The 23,110-nt window shown below is 38.0% G+C and overlaps 1 protein-coding gene across 4 annotated transcripts in view; it reads left to right on the forward strand.

Moving 5' to 3' along the window:
* The first annotated feature begins 3,601 nt into the window (after positions 1 to 3,601).
* The window catches only part of LOC110105997 (probable peptide/nitrate transporter At3g43790), a 26,975-nt gene continuing 7,466 nt past the window's right edge, over positions 3,602 to 23,110 (forward strand). The window contains exons 1-16 of one of the 4 annotated variants that reach the window (XM_020835706.2): positions 3,602 to 3,778; positions 3,971 to 4,105; positions 5,648 to 5,688; positions 6,648 to 6,708; positions 6,805 to 6,907; positions 7,060 to 7,162; positions 7,248 to 7,301; positions 7,415 to 7,477; positions 11,458 to 11,507; positions 11,588 to 11,663; positions 13,638 to 13,847; positions 14,338 to 14,425; positions 21,045 to 21,130; positions 21,218 to 21,325; positions 21,413 to 21,457; positions 21,573 to 21,661. In XM_020835706.2, the coding sequence (XP_020691365.1) occupies positions 5,686 to 5,688; positions 6,648 to 6,708; positions 6,805 to 6,907; positions 7,060 to 7,162; positions 7,248 to 7,301; positions 7,415 to 7,477; positions 11,458 to 11,507; positions 11,588 to 11,663; positions 13,638 to 13,847; positions 14,338 to 14,425; positions 21,045 to 21,130; positions 21,218 to 21,325; positions 21,413 to 21,457; positions 21,573 to 21,661 (1,139 nt within the window). In that variant the 5' untranslated portion in view covers positions 3,602 to 3,778; positions 3,971 to 4,105; positions 5,648 to 5,685. The other 3 variants (XM_020835707.2, XM_020835705.2, XM_020835704.2) reach the window with 3 other exon arrangements.

Genomic DNA, 23,110 nt, shown 5'->3' on the forward strand with positions numbered 1-23,110 from the left:
TATCCTTATTCTACCGATATGAGTTGCGAGTTGCAACAACATTCTGGCCTGGTTTATGTCTGTTTCTTCGGCGACGGCATATTGTTTTGAATGAAGAAGAGACGGAAAAACAAAAAAGTTTAGTTCAGGATTTTACGATTAAATCTTGATTTAGATTGATCCCAATTCACAGAGGTATTGAGCTTATTTAGAGATGATTGTAATATACAAGAAATGATTTAGGTGTTTTCATTATTTTAAAATATGAATTTTAAGTCGCCCAATCCATGCACCACATTAGTTAGCCTTGCATTTATTGTTATCTAATCCCATAATGGCTCCATCACCTTATATCAAACTGCAAAATAAATTGACTTATTGATATTCAATAAAAATTAAAAAGGGATTTGCATGCATATATCAAAATTCTTATGTATTTATATATTTAGTTCTTAAAATTTTTATATTTATTCATATAACAATCAAATATTTAAATCACATAAAAAGATACCAAAAAAAAGGTTTAATATGGTATAAAATATTTCAAATATATTACTAATTTTATAATAAATTTAGTGAATTTCAAGCTCAATCTAATATAATTTCTATAGAAGATTGATATATCATCAAAAAATTATCTTGATCGGGTACGAATCTCAAGGCAAAATCAAGTTAGAAACTTCCAAAATTAAAATTGGAACCATATGAACTCCGATTTCAGCAAACTTATAGTTAAATTGAATGACTCGAAAAGACGAACCTAACGACACCAAATTCGACTCAATTCGAGCTCAAATGAGTTCAAATCAAAGACTCAAAGCATCTTTGGAAGGTTCAAACCATAATTTGGATTACCAAACGATTTTTAAACGTGACATGGTTATAATTGAATCGAGTGGCTCGACGAGACGAATTCAACGAGCCCAAAATCATTAAATGTTGAGATCATGAAGGCATTTAAATACCTAGTAAACTGTCCACGATCAAGGGAATCAACATCGGCCATCCATTCAAACCACTCCTAACTTACTCTTGATATTTATCAAAATAGACCCCTCGTTCTTCCGCCGCGGGGGGGGGGGGGGGGGGGGGGGGGGGGGGGGGGGGGGGGGGGGGGGGGACTTTAACAAGGAGAAGAGAAGGAAGAAGAGAAACTAAAGTTCTCTTGCCACTAGACTCCTCCTCGACCACCGTCCAACTTCCGCCCGGCCTCCGACTGACACCAGACTTTCGTTTGCAACGGTCTTTCCGACCTCCGTCGACCGCTGTCTATGATCCTTCAAACTTCCGTTGCCAGAAAACGGTCTTTTTGACCAGTGTCGCCCGCCAATTATGGTCTTTCCAACCTCCTTTGCCACACAACGGTCCTTACGACCTCAGTCACCAGGCAACGATTTTTCTGAACACTGTTGTCCGCCACCTATTATCCTTCAAACTTCTGTCCTCGCCAGACAACGGTCCTTCTGACCTCCATCTCCACACTATGGTCCTTCCGACCACTGTCACCAAACAACGGTCTTTCTGACTATTGTCGACCGCCGACTACGGTCCTTCCAACCTTCATCTCCAGACGGCGTTTTTGGTATGTGGAATCCCAATTATGGTTCTTCCGAACTCCATTGCCCGACAACGATATTTCCGACCTCCGTCGCTCGCTGATTATGATTCTTTTGACTACCGTCACCCGAGTACGGTATTTATGACCTCCGTCTCCAACCAACTATGATCCTACCGACCAAACGAATATATCAATTCCGATTCTTCCATTTTCCACCATGTAATGCACTCAAACAAGGAAGAGAAGGAATAAGAGAAACTAAAGTTCTCTTGCCGCCAGACTCCTCATCGACCACCATCGAACTTCCGCACGGCCTCCGACTGACACCAGACTTTCGTCGGCAATGGTCTTTCCGACCTCTGTCGACCGCTGACTATGATCCTTCAGACCTCCGTTGCCAGAAAACGGTCTTTCTGACCACTGTCGCCCGCCGATTATGGTCTTTCCAACCTCCTTTGCCACACAACGGTCCTTCCGACCTTAGTCACCAGGCAACGATTTTTCTGAACACTGTTGTCCGCCGACTATGATCCTTCAAACTTCTGTCCTCACCAGACAACGGTCCTTCCGACCTCCGTCTCCACACTATGGTCCTTCCGACTACCGTCTCCAAACAACGGTCTTTCTTACTATTGTCGACCGCCGACTATGGTCCTTCCAACCTTCATCTCCAGACGTCCTTTTTGGTATGTTGAATCCCAATTATGGTTATTCCGAACTCCATTGCCCGACAACGGTAATTCCGACCTCCGTCGCTCGCCGATTATGATTCTTTTGACTACCGTCACCCGAGTACGGTATTTCTGATCTCCGTCTCCAACTGACTATGATCCTGCCGACCAAACGAACATATCAATTCTGATTCTTCCATTTTCCACCATGTAATGCACTCTATATGATGTATATTTATTTACATCAAACAAAAGGCTTCCTCCCAAGGAAGGGCATCATTTGTAATTGACTGCAAACACTTGTGCATTTATTCAAATTTGATCTGACCTTTGGTTTTTTTCCCCTTTTCAGGGGTTTCCATGTAAAAACTTTGGTGTCTCTTATGAACACTACTCTATCTCTTTATTTGATTATGTGCTGGGCTTTCGTGTAAAGCTAAGACATTAAACTTTATATTTTTCTATCGCCGAGAATATTCCATGACGCAACAAAATAATAATGTTATCCCTTGAAACAACAGAATTTTGTTGAGTAGATATTGTAAATTAGAAAATTTTATCATTTTATATTTATTATTTTATCAGTTTTAATATAATAAATTTTACAAAAAAAAAACTACCAATGTCAATATAATACTAACTCCAAATGAGAAAAGTTGAGGGAATATTTGAAAAAATAAATTTGGGTTACCACTAGAAAATTTTTATGGGAATATAATAATAATAATACTTATGCTTCCAGATGTTGAATATATATTTAGTTTATATCAAAATATAAAAAAAAGTGAAATAAAAAGCAATCCCGAGCAGGCCCCAGGATTTTGTTTTTTTGTTTTTTGTTTTTTTGCTTTTTGTTTTTTGTTTTCACAAGAGAACCTCCAATGACGCATAGAATGACGCACTCAAGGTTTGGCTCTGAATGAATTTCCAAGAAAATTATGTTTTCGCCTCATGCCAGTTTCTTAAATATCTTGATCACAGTAAAATTTCTTATCACGTTACCTGTATTATGGCATTGATGGAAAACTCTGATTTAAACATTAGTAGCAGTATTAATATTTTTCAAGAAATTTCTAGCATTTGTGATATAAGACATGTTTAGTTTTTGGGAAAGCACTATAAGATCATATTTTGTTTTTTATTTATGAAAAAAGATAAATTATTATCTTTCTTTATAAATTTAAAAAACAATTATTTTATTCCAATAACAGTGATGTTTAGTAGAGGCACTGGTATCTGTCAGATGTTGTGGGTCCATGCAGGCCATTCTTGATGGATCTAAAAACATCTGTAAAACAAGGTTGACCTTTGTTCAACTATGGCCATCCTAGCTGATCTTGATCAATTAAATATTTTTTGTTTAAGACTTTATATAAACAATTTTTTTTTAATGCGAATCATGCACATTGTGTAATTTCACAGGAGAAGTATCGTTCTGAATACAAAAAAAAAAGACCGTTATATTTCTTTTCTTTTCTTGTCTGACTCATTTTACCTGAGAGCTTTGAAAATTTTCTTTTGTAGTTTTTAACAGTGGACAGGCGTGTTGATGTTTTTCTCCACAATTGAGGTATGCTGTTTCAACTCTGAATTCCCCTCCATTTTCATGATTAAAAAAAGTTACCTTTTCGGCTTTGAGCGGATGAGCATCTTTTTCTGTCTGTTAGTCTGAGTCCTTCTATATTGGAGGACAAACGGTGTTGTTGGCAGTAAATTGAAGGTCTAGTTTTCTTCCTTTCATTCCTTCTGGTAAAAATGTCAGCAGAAACACAATCTTTGTTGAAGAAGGTGTACTATGAGAACTGCCCAGGTTGCAAGCAGGATCTGAGGAACGAGGCCCATCCTGGAATACCCTACAAAGAATTTGTTTATATATGGATTGTCACCCTATGCTCAGGTAAGTGATGAACTTGAAAAACCAATCTTAAAAATCAATGAACTTTTCAGCTTTTTCTTGCTCAAAGAATATCGCGTTTACGTGAGATTTTCAGAGCAGTCTGTATTATTCTTTTTACAGCTTCACTTCACAGATTGATTCAAAGAGGCTTGTCATGGTAGTGAAAAAAAAAAGAAGAAATTGTGTTATGGATATTCTGAAATGATTTGTGTTGATTATTGCTACATATGAGATCTAAGTGTCATATTAATCTGAGCATAAATCTAAAAGCTTTGAAGCTTATCTGACATAAAATGCATCAGGATAATTTTACTTGATTTATTTTCCCATCGTACTTATAACCTGATCATTATATATGATTGGCTAATAAGTTTTAATAAACTAGAGAACCTTTATTAAAATTTGAAGTGAGAATAAAGTAGAGCGACAAAACAGGATTTGTAATTTGTTGATAAATATAGCCAGTCAGCCACCACACCTGTGTTGAAGGTGCTATTAATGTCCATCCTTGATGTCATTAAGAGTAAAACACTGGATGCCTTTCTAAAGAGAAAAAGTAGCTTACGTTTCATTAATTCAACTGACAAACGAAGATCAAATATGCAAACACACGACAGTACGTTTGATAGCTGCAACATGCTGAGGCCTACTAAGATACTTTCAACCTGATAAAGCATATGCATGATAAGGAAGTTTAACGAATTATTATTATAGGAATCTGGTAGTAAATTAACACACCAATTTAAAATATATTGCACTTGCATGCCACTTTTTTGTGTTCCTGCTTCTATCATCAATAAAGTAGATTACTGTGCACCTTCTTAAAGAATGAGTTGAGTACATTGTTAATTACCAAGCAAATATTAATGCTTCGTTTGGGACTGTTTTTTTATTACTTTTTGAAACAGCTTTTTAGTATAAAAATTAAAATTTTTGTTCTAGAAAGTTGCTTCAAGAAGCAGTAAAAAAGCCGTACCAAACGAAGCCTAAGTCTATAACCATAGATTATGTTGTACATAACAGGGTCAGAAATAGCAACAATAGTTATCCTTATCAAGCTACTACTGCAGAAATTAAAAAAAGTCGAACTGCTCAACTTATTAATACTTAAGAAAAAATCTCTGTACATTTGCCTGCCCTCAAATTTCCTGCTTTTAAGTATAAAGCTTTCAATTTTAGAGGATGAGGCTTCCAAATAATGAGGACCGACTTTAATTTTTTTCCCTGCCACATTTGGATTTTTGAAGTTTTTCTTTCTTGTTCTATTTTAAATTGCTGTTCTTCCAAGCATTATGCATTTGTCTTCATGACATAAATCATCATAGGTTGGCTATTCTTTGGTTGGTTATTTTATTTTCTCTTAGTTATATCATCTACACCAAAGCTCTTCCAATTCTCATCATGTTTAGTGATATTTGCTGTCGACGTTTTCTTTTTACATAGTTATTGTTCTATGCGCTACGCAATTTTCTTGTATACCTTTTCTTTTACCATATTTAACGTAAGATGTCTAACATATCACTCTTTCTGTGGTTGATTCAGCCTTGCCTATATGCTCTCTGTACCCATTCCTGTACTTCATGGTATGTTTGTTGTAATTCAAACTATTTATATATCATTCTTATGAATTTATTTTGTTCATACAAGAGGAGATGCCATTTTGACATTTTCCGTTTTTGCTTTTCTTTTTTTTTTTTTTTTTTTTGCCTTTTTTTTTTTTTTTTTTTTTTTTGGGTTTGGGGGGTGAGGATTGCTGTTGGGGTTTTGAATGCTTGTTAATCTTCATATGCCATTAACCATTTGTTTCAGGTATGGTATATATGTTAGTTGGTGCTAGCTAATAAAAGAAAATTTGGGGTGGGGTTTGAATGCTCTTTTTGTTAATCTTCATATGCTATTAACCATTTGTTTCAGGTAAGCTATACATGTTAGTTGGTGCTAGATAAGAAAATAAAATTCTCTCATTTTTACACGCTCACCATTAAATATTATTTGATTATGTCAAAATAAGTCCATTTTAGTATTTTGGTTTCCCAAACGTTATGAACATACTGATCTGGGTTGTATGGATCATTTCTTAAGATAGATGACATAGATCAGTAAAAGTGGTGCCTTTTTTTTGTTGAACATCTCATCTAAATTTGATATTTAAAATCTAAATCTCTGTAATGGACTTCAGCAGTCTTGTTTAACAATGTCATTCTATGTAAAATGAGAATTTGCATAGTTTTTGCTTTTTGTTGTTCTAAGTAGATCATTGGTTAAAGACCTTATGTGTGCACGCATTAAGTGGCCTCCTTTTATAATTTGTGAGCTGTCAACAACTACACTAGTATTGTTGCTAATGTTAGTCCCATATCAGATAATTGAAAATTATGTTAGTATAGAAATAATAAGTCGTTGGCCCTCGCCAAAAAGGTTTGAGTTTTTATGTTGAAAATGAGTTTGAGTCCCAATGTATCAATTTCAATTGCTAGATATTTTGGAGTGCTTTCTTTCAGTTGCTTTTGTTTATTATATACGACGTTTGTAATTTTCATAGGTTAGAGACCTTCAAATTGCCAAAAGAGCAGAAGATATTGGATTTTATGCAGGGTTTGTGGGTAAGTATTTATCAATTTCATTGCTATATTGTTGCTTTTATTTGCATTATAATTTCATTGAATCTTTTAACATCCTCAACATGTATCCTATTGAAGGCGCTGCATTTATGTTTGGGAGAACCTTAACTTCTGTCTTCTGGGGAGTGGTTGCAGATCGCTATGGGAGAAAACCAGTTATCATTACTAGCATTCTTGCCGTGTAAGGAAGGAATCCTTTATGTATCTTATTCTTCTATATCCTTTATGGATCTATTTTCTTTTGTAGCAATGTGAACGTGCAAAAGAATTGGCTGATCACTATATCTCTTTTTATCCTCATTGCCTAATTCAAGCGTTTTCATCAATATATAGGATTATATTCAATGCCCTATTTGGCCTCAGCAGCACATTTTGGATGGCAATTACTACAAGAGTACTCCTTGGACTTTTTTCTGGTTTACTTGGTCCAATAAAGGTATATGCTGAAACGAACCGGTTTACGTAGCAGTTTGATTGATATTGTTATTTATTTGAAGAGTTTATCTTTGGCTTTTATCAAGGCATATGCTTCCGAAGTTTGCCGGAAGGAGCATCAAGCCCTGGGATTATCTCTGGTATTTTAAAGTTCACATCCCACTCTTGTGAAGTTTCATTCTACTCTTTTCATGAGTTTTTTTTTTTTTTTTTTTTCATATAATGATATATAATATAATGTATCGGTTCCCAGGTCAGTACATCTCGAGGCATAGGTTTAATAGTTGGTCCAGCTATTGGAGGTCTCCTTGCGCAGGTGAGGTGCAAATTTGTTGTTTGCTTGACAGATGTTTAACAATGTTGCTTGTTTATGGTGGTATAGCGCTGCTCATATTTTTTTTTCCTTGATTGCATTCATGTGAACCAAATTGGAGTCTATGCAGGGTTGTAGTAATTGTAGTGATTTAGATTATCAACGATTGGATTTAAACTTATTTTAGGGTCGTTGAGGAGAGTTTTAACGAGTATGTTCCAAGGAAATTTTCAGAAGGCAGATTGGATTTTGAAGGCAAGTACATGGGTACTTAGGAGTGTCCATCGCGTTAAAAAAAACATATACAGGGCCTATGAGCCTTGCCGCAAGTGTTGTACTGGATTCCCTCCCACCACACTAAAAAACACATTAATGGTGGTCCTCCGGCTCGTCGTGAGCGCCGATAGCGTGGTATTGGGAGTTCTTTAGTTTGGAGCATTATACCTTCGCGAATGATGATGACGGCGATGTCGGTGTGGCGACGACAGCGACAAACTACACACCAAAAACTAGGGGTGTCAATTTCGGGTCACGGACCCGGGGTCGAACCCGAAACTGACCCGATACTATTCGGGTCAACCTGAACCCGACCCGTTTTTAAAAATGGGTCGTTGGACCCGAACCCGACCCGCTTCGGGTCTGGGTCAACCCGACACGACCCGAATGACCCGTTTTCAACAAAAAATTGCTAATTTTCATGTCAAAAACGGGTCAATCTCCTTTTTTCGGGTAAAAAATGGGTCAATCTCGGGTTGCCGGGTTATAGTCGGGTTTTCGGGTAAAAAAACGTGTGACTTTCGGGTCAAAGGGTTAACCCGAACCCGACCCAATTTTTTAAACGGGTCGAAATGTTGAACCCAATCCCAACCCATTTCGGGTTCGAGTTGACCCTAACCCGAAATTTTTGGGTCGGGTTTCGGGTCGTGTCAAATATTGACACCCTTACCAAAAACTCTCTTCTTTTATTTTCTTTTTTGAATCTTGTCTCTCTTTTTTTACTTCTCTTATTCTCCTTTTTTTTAATTTTAATTAATAATAATATTATTAATAATAGCAATAATAAGTATAATAATAATAGTAAAAAAAGAGGGAATGAGGGCTGTTGGTGATTGCTAGAGTGTAGATTGGTTAGAAGGGTATTATTTGTAGTGGAGTAAAGAGAGAATGAGGTGAGGGCTCAATTCAGTCTTGTGCAAGCAGATCTGTTGGAGGTGGAGCTTGGGTGAGGTGTTCGAACAGTAGGTTAGACGAGTGAGCTTGAGGGAATTGGCAAATGAGTTTTAGGTCGGAATTAGGGGTGTCAAAATAGGTTTTCGGGTTGGGCTCGGGTCAAACCCGAAATTGACTCGAGTCAAAGCGCATTGACTCGAACCTGATCCAATTTTGTAAACGGGTCAAAAATTTGACCCAAACTCTATCCATGAGAGTTACCGTGTTGACCTGACCAGTGAACCAAGCTACGTGCGTGCGTGCGGAGAGCAGGTCTGCATCGTTGGCGTTGTGTGTGGTCCATGAGAATAGCGGAAGTCGGAGGGCTTGCGGGATTGCTGATGCGGACTACGAAGGGCACTCTAGATGATCGGGTGCGGGAAGCGCTCAGCGAGATTGGGTTGGATTGAGCTCCAAACATCAAAGTCTGAACAGACGGTGCGAATGTGGGATTGGGCTGGATCGAGCCGTGCAAGTGCAGACGCAGGATCGCGGAGTCCAAACTCTGGAGGATGGAGTTCGAACGCAGGATTGAGCTCATGAGCGTGGGATTGGGCTGTAGAGGGTGGTGTCCATGCCATTTCGGGTTGATCACGGGTGTCCAAGTCAACGCGAACTAGTTTTATAAGCGGGTTGAATCTGGAACCCGACCCCGACCCCGACCCATATGACAAATGGGTTGTCCTGAACCCAAAAATTTTTGTTCTGGGTCTGATTTCAGGTCGGGTCAAATATTGACACCCCTAGTAGGGATTGGGATGGATGTTATTCGGTTGGAGTGGTTTGGACGACAATAGGTAAGCGTCAGCTGTTGAAGTCAGTCGAGTTGGCTGAGAGTCGGATAGGTTAGGTCGGGATTTGCTCGGTCAGGGTGGAGGTGGCAGAAGGAAGCTAGTCGGAGTTCAACTGGGCAGAGGAGCTCAACGGCTTAGTGGTTGTGTGTGATCGAGTCGATTCGAAGCAGAGTAGTCGGATGGCTTGAATTAGAGGCAAGATCAGGAGATTGGCTTCATGTGGGTCAGTTGCAGGTGGGGAAGATCGGTTGATAGGTGTGGTGGATTCAAACAGGGAGGAGATCAATGAAGGAGGCGTATAAGGTGGTTAGCACAATGATTGGAGTAGGCGGTTGGGTATTGGTGAAGGATCAAGTGGCTGATTGAGATCGTAGGTTGATGTCTGATAGGAAGTTCCGGGATCGTGAGCGGTTGGAGTCTGATCGCAGGAGGTTGGACGCGGAACGACGGTTTGAGCTGAGTGACTTGGAGTCGGATGCAGGCAAGGGAAGTCAGAATCGGGAGCTTCAGCCTAACTCGACGGGAGTGGGGAAGGCCGGTAGTTGCAGGGTGTCATGCATCTGAGTTCGATTGGGCCAAGGAAAAGGATTCGAATGATCGACACATTGACAAGGATCAGGCAAGGTGCGAACGTGAGGGAGAAGAAGCAGGGGATCGACGGGCTAGGTAGAAGGATCCTGTGCGGGAAAGAAGAGAACGGAGAGCTCCATTCATTTCTCATTTTATCAGCGTGAACAAAGGCGAGATCGAGGCAGATTTGCGCACATGGGGATGAGCAACTGAATTCGGCGCCGTTTGCAGGGGATAGGTAGCCAAATATACAGGGATTACAGGATTTGAGCAGGGTTTCGGACAGGGTAGCAAGGCTATGATTTGAGATAAAAATTAAATAAAATTTAAGATGAAACTTGAGATTTTCTCGTATTTCTCGTGTTGTCGCCTCGAGATCAGTATCAATTTTCCCGCGCAATTTTCGTTAAGTAATATAATAGTCATTTTTTGGCAACACAGATGTTCTGAAAGCAACGAAGAAGTCCGATTTGCGATCGGACATCATTTGCGAGGTGTTGCATGTCAATTTCGGGTGACAGTCGTCGATTTTGACCATTCCAGCTTGATCTGACTGCGAGTTGGTCCCTATTAGACAAATTTGACACTCCAATCCCAACGGCTCAGTCCGTTTGGCGATCAGAGGTCGTTTGACCATTCAAGTGATGCGTCGTGCTCGTTGATCATCGCTTGAGTCGCCAAATTCACCTCTTTTGCCCGCGTTGATTTGGTGGATGTGTGTAGGTCAACAAGAACTATGATTGTAACCAATTTCATTAGATGTCCTTTCAAGTGCTAGAAAAAATCTTGAGATTTCTAATGCATATCTCCAAAATGTCTATAGAGGTTAAAATGACAACGATTTTAGTCTAATAATCATCATAATCATTAGAAGTCAGTCATGGCTTCGTCCAAGCTATTTGGTTTACATCATGGCATGCTTTTATTACTACAAAGTATGAAAGAGAGGTAAACCAATGGACTTGGTGTCCATTGGCATTGAGATATTTGACTTTACGATACTTTATTTACTTATTATTTTTCTGAGCATTTTCTTATTTGTATTTTTGTTGCAGGTTTTGTCAATCTTTTTTAGGTTTCATTCTCTTGATCAGTATTGAACTGTCAACATATTATTCTTTTCCCTGCTTGACAAAGATGATAATAGAACTAGTTTTAACTAGGAAATGGAGAATTTTCTCTCTCTCTCTCTTTCTCTCTTAATTATTACTTATGTTTTGATTTCCCATGCCCTTACTCTCATCAAAATATAATTTATGTGGCCCCTTCAACTCAGCATGCATGTTTCCTTATCAATGTCTGCAACATGATAATTCCGATTTGCATTTAATGAAACATTTTACCAGAAATCATTTAGTGTTTCTTATAATGCTTTAATCCATCGTGTTCTATCTTTTGTGTTTTTTTCAGCCAGCGGAGAAATTTCCAAACATTTTTTCTGAGGAGTCTATTTTTGGGAGGTTAGAACAGTTTATGATGTTAGTAGAATTAGTTTACCTTCTTGTTATTATACTAAACTCAATACTGCAATTGTTTGTAGGTTCCCATACTTCTTACCTTGCCTATGTATATCAGTCATTGCAGTTTTGGCATTCGTAGCTTGTTTTTGGCTTCCAGTAAGTTTACCTCTTTTTTTTTTCACATTTCACCTGAAATCATTAGTGTTTCTTATAATGCCCTAACTCTTTTGGCGGAATTCTTCATCTTTGGTAATTTTATTATGGTCTAGGTGGTGTTTTTTGAAGGGTTCTTTGGTAGTTATGTTGTTTTTACGTCTTACTATGTGTTGCATACTTGGTGAATAATGATTGCCATAGAACTAGGCAATAGAAACTATTGAACCATATTTCTCGCGTCCTCTGTAAGTAAAGCTAAAGCCACTCGGAGGCATTGAAGCTATAAGATGCAAGCTCTTGATAAGTGACAACATTGTTCACCTCAGAAATGAAAAGTTGATGTAGAGCTAGGGTAGCAGGTTAAAAATATAAGAGAAATCTGATAGAGAGAGAATTTGGAAACGTTGGAATATAATAGAGTTTATGGTAGGAGATTTTTTATTTTAATTCATTCAGTAATGATCCAAATGCAAGCCATAAATTTCATAATAATAGGATTACACATATAAGATCAAATAATTTGAAATCAAATATAATCCCATTCAAAACTAAATCTAATTCTAAAAAAATATTCAAATTTAAGCATTGGTTGTTAGTGTTGGAAGGAGTGAAGGAGTGAGGTAGTGAGGAGAATGTTGAATCTACCCATTATGAGATATCTTTGATTTTAATTTGTTCAGTAATGATGTAAATACAAGCCATGAACCTTGTTTATTGAAATAGGGTTATGAAGATAAGATCAAATAAATTGAAATAAAAGCAAAACATATTGAAAATTAAGTATAATTCTAACAAATATTTCAGACTAAACCTAATATTATCCACAAGTATAGTACATCCTAATCTAAAAATAATATAAATCTAATAAAGCTAGATATCCTAATAAAATGAAACAAAGTTGAAATAAATCTTACAATAATATAAATCTATTTTCTTGTGCTACGTCAAAAGCATTCCAGGCAAGTGCATTAATACAAATCCTTAATTTTTCTTCTGTATTAGAGATACAAACTTTTTACCATAATGTGGCAAAGGCTCTTCGGTTTTCGTTTCTCCTTAGTTATTTATTTTATTTTTTGTACTTAAAATATTCTTCTCTCATGATAATTTTCTCTTTATAGTTTTGTACCTATCTTGGAAGTTTGAATTACAATGCTCAACTAACACTTTCTTAAATTTCATTTTTTGTAATATGTTAAGGATTTTGGTTTTTATGTGTGCAAGTTTTTGCTCGCCAATAAGTTAGGCTTTAGTTCTTCATTATCCTGTTATTATTTTCTGCTCATACTTTGTTGTTATTTGTCACTACATCCATGGGTTGGGTTAATTATATGGCTTGTTATCTATGTTAACTTGGTTGAATGATCACGTTATGTTGTTAATAAAAACTATTATTTTGTTTATACATTTAATCTGTGTACTTCGCTTCATTAGGCTACTTGAATTCTCACTTTGCTTTGAATCTAAGACCGCTGTTGTACGTCTTGTATCCTGTGCTTTGGGAAAAACTTACAGGTAGCATTGAAATATAAAGAAACTTTTTCTGACTGAGAGACCTTTGTCTTTCTTTTATCTTCATAAGTTGCTAAATCTTTTTTGTTTACAGCAAGATGCATTTGTCACTTGCTTATAAAACCACCAAGCATAATCTAAAGTTCTTTCAGAGTATAAAGGCAAGTGGAGTGCTTCTCACACCGCTTTCAATCCTTGATGCCCATACAAAATACTCTTTATATGAAAATCTACAATTCTGAGCACATAAATTTACTTTCTTACTGCTTTCTCTTGCAATTCTTGTTTGCTAGCACAGTATTTGTAAAGAATATGACTATGCTTTGTTTCTTTTTGTTGGTTTTCCAATTTCAGCCAGCTTTTCAGTGCAACTATGAATTGTTTTGACACGCAAGAAGTGCATCAAATATCTACTGAAATTGATAGTTAAATTGATTGATGAAATTTCAAATGATTTGGTAGGAAACTTTGCATTTTCATGGTGAACTAAAGCTAGATGATGGTGCAGTTGACAATCTGGAGTCATTCGAAAATTTCTCTGTAATAGGAAATTCTGGAAAAACTGACGGCTGGCCTTCGGTTTCTAAAAAGAGCCTACTGAAGAATTGGCCCTTAATCTCAGCAATCATCGTGTATTGCATTTTTTCTTTTAATGATACAGCTTATTCGGAGGTAATATTCTGATGTTCTTTTCTCTACGAATTCTGTCATTAATTAGACATACGCAGATGACACCTATGTAAAAGTTGCAGCCTACTTATTTTGTCAGTGTCACTAAGGCTTCGTTTGTGACTGTTTTTTTCCTGCTTTTTAAAGCAGCTTTTTAGTAAAAAATTAAAATTTTTGTACTAAAAGCAGCTTTTAAGAAGCAATAAAAAAGTCATCCCAAACCAAGCCTAAATTTGAATATTTCGCAATTGTAAACATGATCCTGTCCCTCATTGCTTATTATTTCTTTTAACGAAGCTTGTTTTTTGTTAACGAAATTGTCTGATAATTTGGAGTGCAAGGTCAACTTTTTTTATGAAAGAAAAAAATAAATGCAGATTATACTTTGGTCTTTTCTTGCTACTGCTTGAAGTTTTTTCTCTTAGTCCGATTGCTTTAAACTTTATTTACTAGCGTTATTATCTATTTTTAATACAATCAACGTCTTCATTAGATATTCTCCCTATGGGCTGAGAGCAGTGTTAAGCATGGAGGTTTGAGCTTTTCATCGCAGGATGTGGGTGCGGTGCTTGCAATCACAGGTATAGTTACTTGTTCATGTAAAGTTGTAAACAGAGATTTAAGATTGTCGATTTTAACTTTTGTTTTTTAGAAGTTTTTTTTGATTATAAATAAGGGCAGACTTGTGGCATGTAAAAGGAGTTTTTCAATAATAGTTTTTCTTTTTTTAAGTTTTCTATTTCTTCTTTGTGCTTGAGTGCCAGTTTTATTAGAATCTTTCTAATATATGCAAGTGGTGATTAATGAATTTCAAATTTTTAGGGAGGCCATCTTCTTACACTGGTGTGAAGTAGTTTAGATGTTTGTAGATGCTGGTCTTATTTTCTTTCAGCAGTGGAAACTTTGAAGCATGAAACAACTGATCTTATCCTTAGGCAGTGGTATTTAAAGTTATGTGGCGTTTGGGCTTATTTGGTTGTTTGCTTCATCCTCTTGGAATTCTTTTGAATTGTTATGGTAATTCATGCAAATGGATTTTTGATTGTTATAAAGGAGACGCAGTTTGGATTTTGCCACTTTCTTGGATTGAGATTTCATTGGAGGCTTTAGGTATTTGGAACTGTGGATGGCTCCTATTCCGTTTATTGTGGAATTGTTGTTGATGATGTGGTTTTTGGGTTCCATTACCATTTTTGTGAGTGGTGGCCGCGTGGTGTTTAGTTAGCACTATTCTTATTCTACTTGTTGAAGAGATGGCTCACATGTAATACTTTTAGTAGCAGCTAAATCGATTGCTAGGGCTTATACAGGTAATATAAAGATGGGTATGGGTATGAGCATGGAAGGGAGGATCAGGACACTTGGGAAGGACCAAGCACTTGGTGAAGGAGAAATTATGGAGGAATCAGGGGAAATGTGGGAGATCTGAAGGTCCGGAAGCTGAAAATGTCCATTTTTGAAGGATATGATGCACATGCGTGTATCTACAAGGCAGAGGGATACTTCATCGCCATTGGGTTGACGGAAGAGAAATTGACGACAGCTGGCTTATGTTTGGAAGGGAAGGCGTTAGCTTGGTACTAGTGGAGAGACATGAGGAGGTTCATATGGAGTTGGAGGGAGTTCAAAGAATGCTTATTGGAATGTTTTCGAACCAGCAGAAGAGGGGACTTCTATGAGCAATTCTTTGTACTAGTGCAGGAAGGCCCAGTGGAAGATTACCGCGAGAGATTTAAGTACCTGACGAGTCGATTGGATCGTCTATCAGAGAATGTTCTGGAGGAGAATTTCATGAAGGGACTCAAATCAGAGATCCGGGCAACAGGGAGGGTAATGAGGCCTCGTGACTTGGGAGAGGCTATGAAGCTGACACAGCTAGTGGAGGATCAGAAGTACTATGAGAGGGAAGCCAGAGGCAACAGTTCAGGTGGCTCTTACTGAGACCCCAAGGGAGAAGCCAGTAGGAGGAGGAAGTGGGTGGAACTTCAAAAGACTAACTGAGAGGAAGATGCAGAAGAAGAGGGCAAATGAATTGTGTTTCAGATGTGATGAGAAATATACTCCAGGGCATAGGTGTCGGGACCGAACTCTTCAGGTTCTCACCATCCATGATGACGAGAAAATTGAAGGAGGTGAGAGTGAGACAGGGGGAGAGGAGGAGGACAAACTGCATCTTGATGTGGTAGAGTTTTTCCTGAACTTAGTGGTAGGATTCACTCCGAGTCATACCATAAAGGTGAAAAGGGAAATAACAAACAGGGAGGTGGTGGTGTTGATTGACAGTGGGGCTATTCACAATTTCATCTCTAACCAGGTTGTGGATCAATTGGGGGTGACATTGATGGATACAGGGTGTTATGAGTGATGACGGATACATGAATGGTTGAAACAGGCCAGGAGATTTGTCGAGGAGTAGTGCTAACCATACAAGGGGTCCATGTAAGGGAGGATTTTCTCCCATTGAAGTTAGGGAAAACTAATGTCATCCTGGGGATGAAGTGTTTGTAGACCTTGGGGAACACAAAGGTCAACTGGGGAGCATTGACGATGTTGTTGGTGGTGGAAGGGAGAAGGATAGTGATTAGGGGAGATGGAGGGCTCTCCAAAGTCATGGTATCACTTAAAATCATGGTGAGGAGCATACATTAGGTGGGGAAGGTTATATGGTTGAGCTACAAGCTGGAGGGGATCATGTTGAAGGAGGGTGTGGACATGTCTCTTTTAGTACAACCATTAATTCAGCAGTTCAGTGAGGTTTTCAACCACCTCAGGGATTGTCACCGCCAAGGGAGAAAGAGCATGATATCACCTTGTGAGAAGGTGTGTCACCTATCAGTGTCAGGCTCTACCACTATCCTCAATTTCATAATGATGAAATTGAAAAGTTGATTAGAGAGATGCTGGAAACAGGGATGATCAGGCCTTGTGTGAGTCCTTTTTCTAGCCCAGTGTTACTAGTTAAGAAAAAAAGGATGGAAGTTGGAGGTTTTACGTGGGCTATAGGGCGATGAATAAGAAAATTATGCCAGACAAATTTTCTATCCAGTGATAGATGAATTGTTGGATGAGCTGAGTGGGACAGTTATCTTCACCAAGATAGATCTGAAGTCATGGTACCATCAGATCAGAATGAAAAGGGAGGATGTGCCGAAGACTGCTTTTATAACTCATGAGGGGCATTTTGAGTTTCTAGTGATGCCTTTTGGCCTCACTAATGCCCTAGCTACTTTCCAGCCCCTCATGAACAAGATTTTTCGGCCCTATCTTAGGCGATTTGTGCTGATATTTTTTGATGATATTTTGATTTACAGCAGATCAGATGGGGAGCATTGGGAGCACTTGAGGAAGGTTTTAGAGGTGTTAAAGGAGCATCCGTTGATGATCAATCTAAAGAACTGTTGCTTTGCCCAGGCCAATATGGAGTACTTGGGACATATAGTCTCTCAGGAGGGTGTAGTTGTGGATCAGGCCAAAATTGAGGCTATGTTGAGATGACTGCCCAAGAATCTTAGGGAGCTGAGGGGATTTTTAGGGTTGACTGACTATTGTAAGAGGTTTGTGAAGGGCTATAGCGCCATCGCATAGCAACTGACAGAACAGTTGAATAAGGATGGTTTCTTGTGGGGTGAGGTGGCCACGACATCTTTTGAGAGATTGAAAAAGGTCATGACCATCATGCCGATCTTGGCCTTATAAGCTTTCACTCAGATCTTCATAGTGGAGACAGATGCTTCAGGATATGGATTAGGAGCAGTACTCATGCAGAGCCATCGACCCATCGCCTACTTCAATTAGGTGTTGACTGCATGGGATACCATAGTCTATAGTATCCGACAGAGATAAGGTGTTCCTCAGTCACTTTTGGAAGACGTTATTCTGACTACATGTGACAATACTGAAGAGGAGCACCGCCTACCATCTGCAGAAAAATGGGATGATGGAGGTGGTCAATAGGATCTTGGAGACATACCTACGATGCTTTGTGTCGGAGACACCTTGACTATGAGCTAAGTGGTTAGCATGGGCAGAGTACTGGAACAACACTTCAACTTCTCATAAGACTCCATTTAAGGTGTGTACGGAGGTGATCCAACTCACCTGGTGTATTTTGGGCATAGTAGCACCCTAGTTTCTTCAGTGGAGGAGTACTTGGAAGAAGAGGGACAGGGTGTTGGAAGAAGTGAAGAGGCATCTGTTGAGAGCTCAGCATATTATGAAGAAATAGGCAGATGGGAATACGAAGGACATCCAATTTGAGGTAGGGGAGAGGGTATTCTTAAAGCTCCGACCTTACAGGCAGAAAACAACATCCAACAGGAGGAATGAGAAGTTTGCCTCAAGATACTTTAGGCCATATGAGGTATTAGAGAGGATTGGAGCGGTGACATATCAGCTGAAATTACCATCGACGTCGACTAACATCACGTATTCCATGTATCCCAACTAATGAGGGCAATTGGGGATCATGCAACTAGTTCTAAGTTACTAGTAACACTGACAGAGGACTTAGATGTGGTATTAGAACCATTAGAGTTGATCGGGGTTCGTCAGGGAGAAGAGGGAACTAAGGAAATTTTGATAAAATGGAAGAGCCTACCGAACTACGACACCACATGGGAGTGAGAGGGTGAAGCATCAGTTCTCCTCCTTTCACCTTGAGGACAAGGTGATTGTTAGACCGGTCCATGCTGGACCGGTCCAACAGGCTTAGGCAAAGGGCCGGCTCAGGTTTACATGAGGCAGACCAAGTAGGTCTGCACCTTGGGAATTGCTGCCCAAGGCAATTGTGGGGCCCACTAGCAAATCCTATTAGGAAGGAGGGGGCGGCTAAGGCTATAAAGGGATTTATCTTGTGATGTTTAATTGTATGCTTTAATTAGGAAGGGAAAATTAGGGTTAGGGTTAACTTGATGTTTGTGGCTGATTTTGTGTCTTGGTGTTTGGCGTTCTTGGGCTCTAGTGGCATCTAGGGATTGGGAGAGATAGATCCTTCTCTCGATTTGAGGATCAGCTGTATCTTGGTATTTTCCTTCCGTTATCTCTGATTATTGCAATCAATTGTTGTTTTCTAATTTTTCCTCGGATATTTCCCGTTGTTTTTCCCAGATTGATATGTTTTCACTTGAGATCTTCAAGTGTTTCCTATCGGAATCTAATTTTATTGAAGAAATTGTAGTTCATGAATATTAGTTAGAGGATGTTTTAGATATAAAATGATTTATCACTACAATATGAATCTATTTCTGATGATTTTGAATATGAATATGCATCCATAATTGAGCAAATTTATGAACCTAAACATATAATTGATCAGAAGTTAAAATTGGATATTAAGGGAAAATTAAGCATATGATAAATATGAACTTAAATTTCTAATGGAAATTGAACTAATGCAAAAATGAACTAATTATATTTGATGCGATTGATGGATCATGAGAGCAATCTAAAAATGCAACTTTTGATTAATTATCTGATGTTACCATTCCAATAATGAATGATCAAATTGTTTTTTACTTTGTTCTTTTTTCTTGGTTTAGGGGTTCTTTGGTTGGAGATTTTAAAATTATGTGTTTTAGAAATACAAAGTAATTGTAATGCATGCATTTTAGAAATGCAGGAATTGTTTAGTTGGATACATATCAAATTCATTGAAATATTTTGTGTTTATTATAATACATTTCAAATGTATGTAATGATGAGGGTGAGCACGGGGATGATGGCAGGTAGCAGGAGTGGCGCGGCAGGCGATTAAAAAGCAACAAGGGAGGTTGCAAGCGGCCACGATGGGCAGGTGACATGGGTGGAGAGCATATGACGCGAGTGGTGCATACGGGGATGCAAGCAACAGTGAGGGTTGTCACGAACGACATAAAGTAGACACTATGAGAGATTTGGGATAGCCTAATTCAGGAAATTTTCAAATACAAGAAGAATAGATACTTTGAGGTATTTTAAATATCCCAAAAATTTTGTTTTGTATATTTTTTGACTCAAACTAAACACTAAAAAGGTTGAAATATAATGAAATGAAATACCATACACTACTTTTTTTATTGACAAATAATCCCTTAGCGGCGTCCAAATTCATAAATAACAACCTTGCAGAGAGTTAAATTGTATTAATATTTCAAAAAGTTTGATCAATAACAAATGCCTTAAAAGAAACCTGAAATATAAAACTCCAACAATCTGGTATTTCATTTTGTAGGATAGTTATACATTTAATTTTATACGGTTCTTCCTTTGCTCATATTGGCTATCAAAGTTAGGAATGATTAAAACATAATGCCAGGAGGTGACCTCTCATCATATGGCGACAATATATACGGTTTCTTCTGGAGGACAATATGAATGCTTAGATAATATCAGAATATTTTGATAGGACACATGGCGTGCTGCTATTGTTCCAATCCAATGACATTAATGGTTTTGATGTCATAGAGGCTGTCGGATGGTGATAGACCTTAAAGTTTCATTTACTCTATAGAGTGACACTAGTGATATTCATCGCAAAAATAAGCTGCGAGATCAGATGGCAAGCTGAGTAGGCTAAGTTGACCTGGTGGGATTCAATGAAGTTGATTGTTTTGAAAGTACCACATCATCCTGATAAGTGCAGAGCCATGGTTGAGGGCAGAAAACAAGGCATTATAATATCCTTCTTGTACTTCCCTTTCCCCTTTCGTCTCTTCTTCTTTCTCTCATCTTGCTTAGCACGTTCACATTTCCTAGATTTCCATGTCTTCAATAGCTTCAAAACTAAATTCTAGGTCTCATTCATATAGAGAGCTTGTTGAGCTTTGATTGAGTAATGTTTGAGTTGTGATCTCATAGATAGCTCGCTTAACATTAATCTTGTAAGTCTGAGAATATTTGCCTCGCTAAACCTGAGTTCGAGCTTACCCAGTGTTACTCAATCAAGCTTGACTTGATTACATCCCTATATGTAATTGTGTAATAATCAGGTATTCTATACATGCCATTTAAGTTATAATGATTTATTATATTCTAACACTGGTGTTGTGTTTGTTGTGTCTGGCTGCGCTTCATTGGTTTCTTTGTTTTCTTATATATATATATATATACAAGTTGGGATTTTGAATATTTGTTATAGACCTATCATATGATGGTAATATTTTCTAATTTTTTCCTTGAATGATTTATGTAGGTTTTGTTTATTATTTTTTTGTTTGCTCCTAGGTTTTGGTCTTTTGGTGTTTCAACTGTTCGTATATCCATACTTGGATAAGGCACTTGGACCTGTAACTTCGTCCCGGACTGCAGCAGTAAGCATAAAATGGATTTCTCTTCTTTTCCAGCCATGGAATAAATGTGAACTATAGAGATTTATTTCTTCAGATTTTGACTTGCAGATTATGAGCATACCTGTACTTGCTTGCTATTCTTTCATGTCTAATTTCTCAGGATTTGTTCTCATGTTAATTCTTACTTGCGCCTCCTTGATGAAGAACATTCTGTCAGTGAGTTCATCTTCAACCTAAAACTTTCCTTTTTCCATGTGACTAGTTATACTAGACATGCTCAATTTGTTGTTTAAATGTGATCAGATAACTATCATCACTGGCCTGAATATTTTGCAGAATAATGCAGTGGTATTTTTCTATTTTGAAAGCCTTTGGTCATCATTACTTTCTACTTTTTTCATGTATTCTTTCAAGAGGAAATTCCACGGAGTAATACTTTCTGAAGCTTTTATATTTCTTGCAGGCTCAGAATCAAAGGGCTTTGGCGAATGGTATCGCAGTGACAGCGATGTCTATCTTCAAAGCAGTTGCTCCTGCTGTAGGAGGTACTATGTAAGTATCTTATTATACACTATCTAAATTTACGACGTGATAGGCCAAATAACCAATTTAAAATTTTTAGCAGCATTTCAACTAAACGAGTTGACTTGCTCTAATTGTGCATTCATCCAAAATTACATATACAAGCTATATAACAGTTTGTATCCTCCAACACAAATTTCAGATAAGCTAAATCCAAAACATTGTTAGGATGGATAAAAAATGTTAAGCAAAATCAAATAAAGACGAATAATAAACACACCAAAGATCACAATTATAGGACACGCAAGTCTATACGATTTGATGATATTCACATACGTTTATGGCCACACAAAAATGAAGTATTTCGCTAAATTAAAAAAAAGTGAGTATCAAATATTTCTTTTGAACATAAATGGATAAAGAAAAAGATATTGCTTTCTTTATGTGAATATTTGAGAAAGAGAACACAGTCACCTATTGCAAAAATGAGAATCGAACGTGAAAAAAAAAAAAAAAAACGTTGCTGCTGTTGTTTATATCATCTTTCCTTCTTCACTACGAGAGCTTCTTCTTCTCTTCTCTCCTCTCTTACAAGTGCTTCTCCTTGCTACGGCTTAATGCTTAAGCTCTTCTCTCTTTCTCTTCTTCTATTAGTTTGTGGTTGTGAGATACATTAACACATCATAACCATCTCCTTATGTAGTGCTAACAAGTGGTTGTTAGCAAGCATGAATTAGTTAGATGGTGATAGATATCATAATGTTGATGTTATATGAGGTTACTAAGTATTGAGTTTATAGGAGTTAGTTAGAGGGTGGTAGGTAAAAGCTGTTGGAGGTAGGTGGTGTGGGTCTCCGAAAGGATTCCGCTCGTGTGGTTCGAATGCAAAGGGTACGATCACACTATCCCGTAGGACAAAGTGGTCGTAGGCCTTTACACTCGGCACAAGCAGGCCGATGGAAGAGCAGATGGAGTTATAGATACGATTAGCCATGGAGGATAGCGGCTTTCACCTACCAACCTCGATGGATAATAATATCTATAACCCAAAAGTTCACGAGATTTCCCCTATTCGATACATCAGCACCGAATAGGGTTTATTTGATTGTGGGGATCGGTTTCCTACGAGCGCAAGCTCCCGTAGTTAATTACATCCTAAGCCTTGACTTAGGAAAACTCTCGATTAAGGATGTTAGATTATCTCCTCTACAGTGGGTTTAATGCGAAGGGTTTCCTAGGTTTTCCTAATCAAAGGAGAAGGTCCCAAATTGGTTCAATCAATCACGCGTGGTTCAGTCAACATTCGGTTAGCTAGAAGAAGTGGAGACTGGAGAAAAGAAGGACAACGCACTCAGACATGCACGAGAGAAAGAAGGAAGTGGCGTCATCTGTGTGACGCGGATGGGTAGGATTTATAGCCTCTGGAAAAGTAGAGAACTAACCCACCAATAAGGTGTATAGGGGTATACTCGTACCACT

Source organism: Dendrobium catenatum, unplaced genomic scaffold (genome assembly GCF_001605985.2).
Source record: "Dendrobium catenatum unplaced genomic scaffold, ASM160598v2 fragScaff_scaffold_9, whole genome shotgun sequence".
NCBI lineage: Eukaryota > Viridiplantae > Streptophyta > Magnoliopsida > Asparagales > Orchidaceae > Dendrobium > Dendrobium catenatum.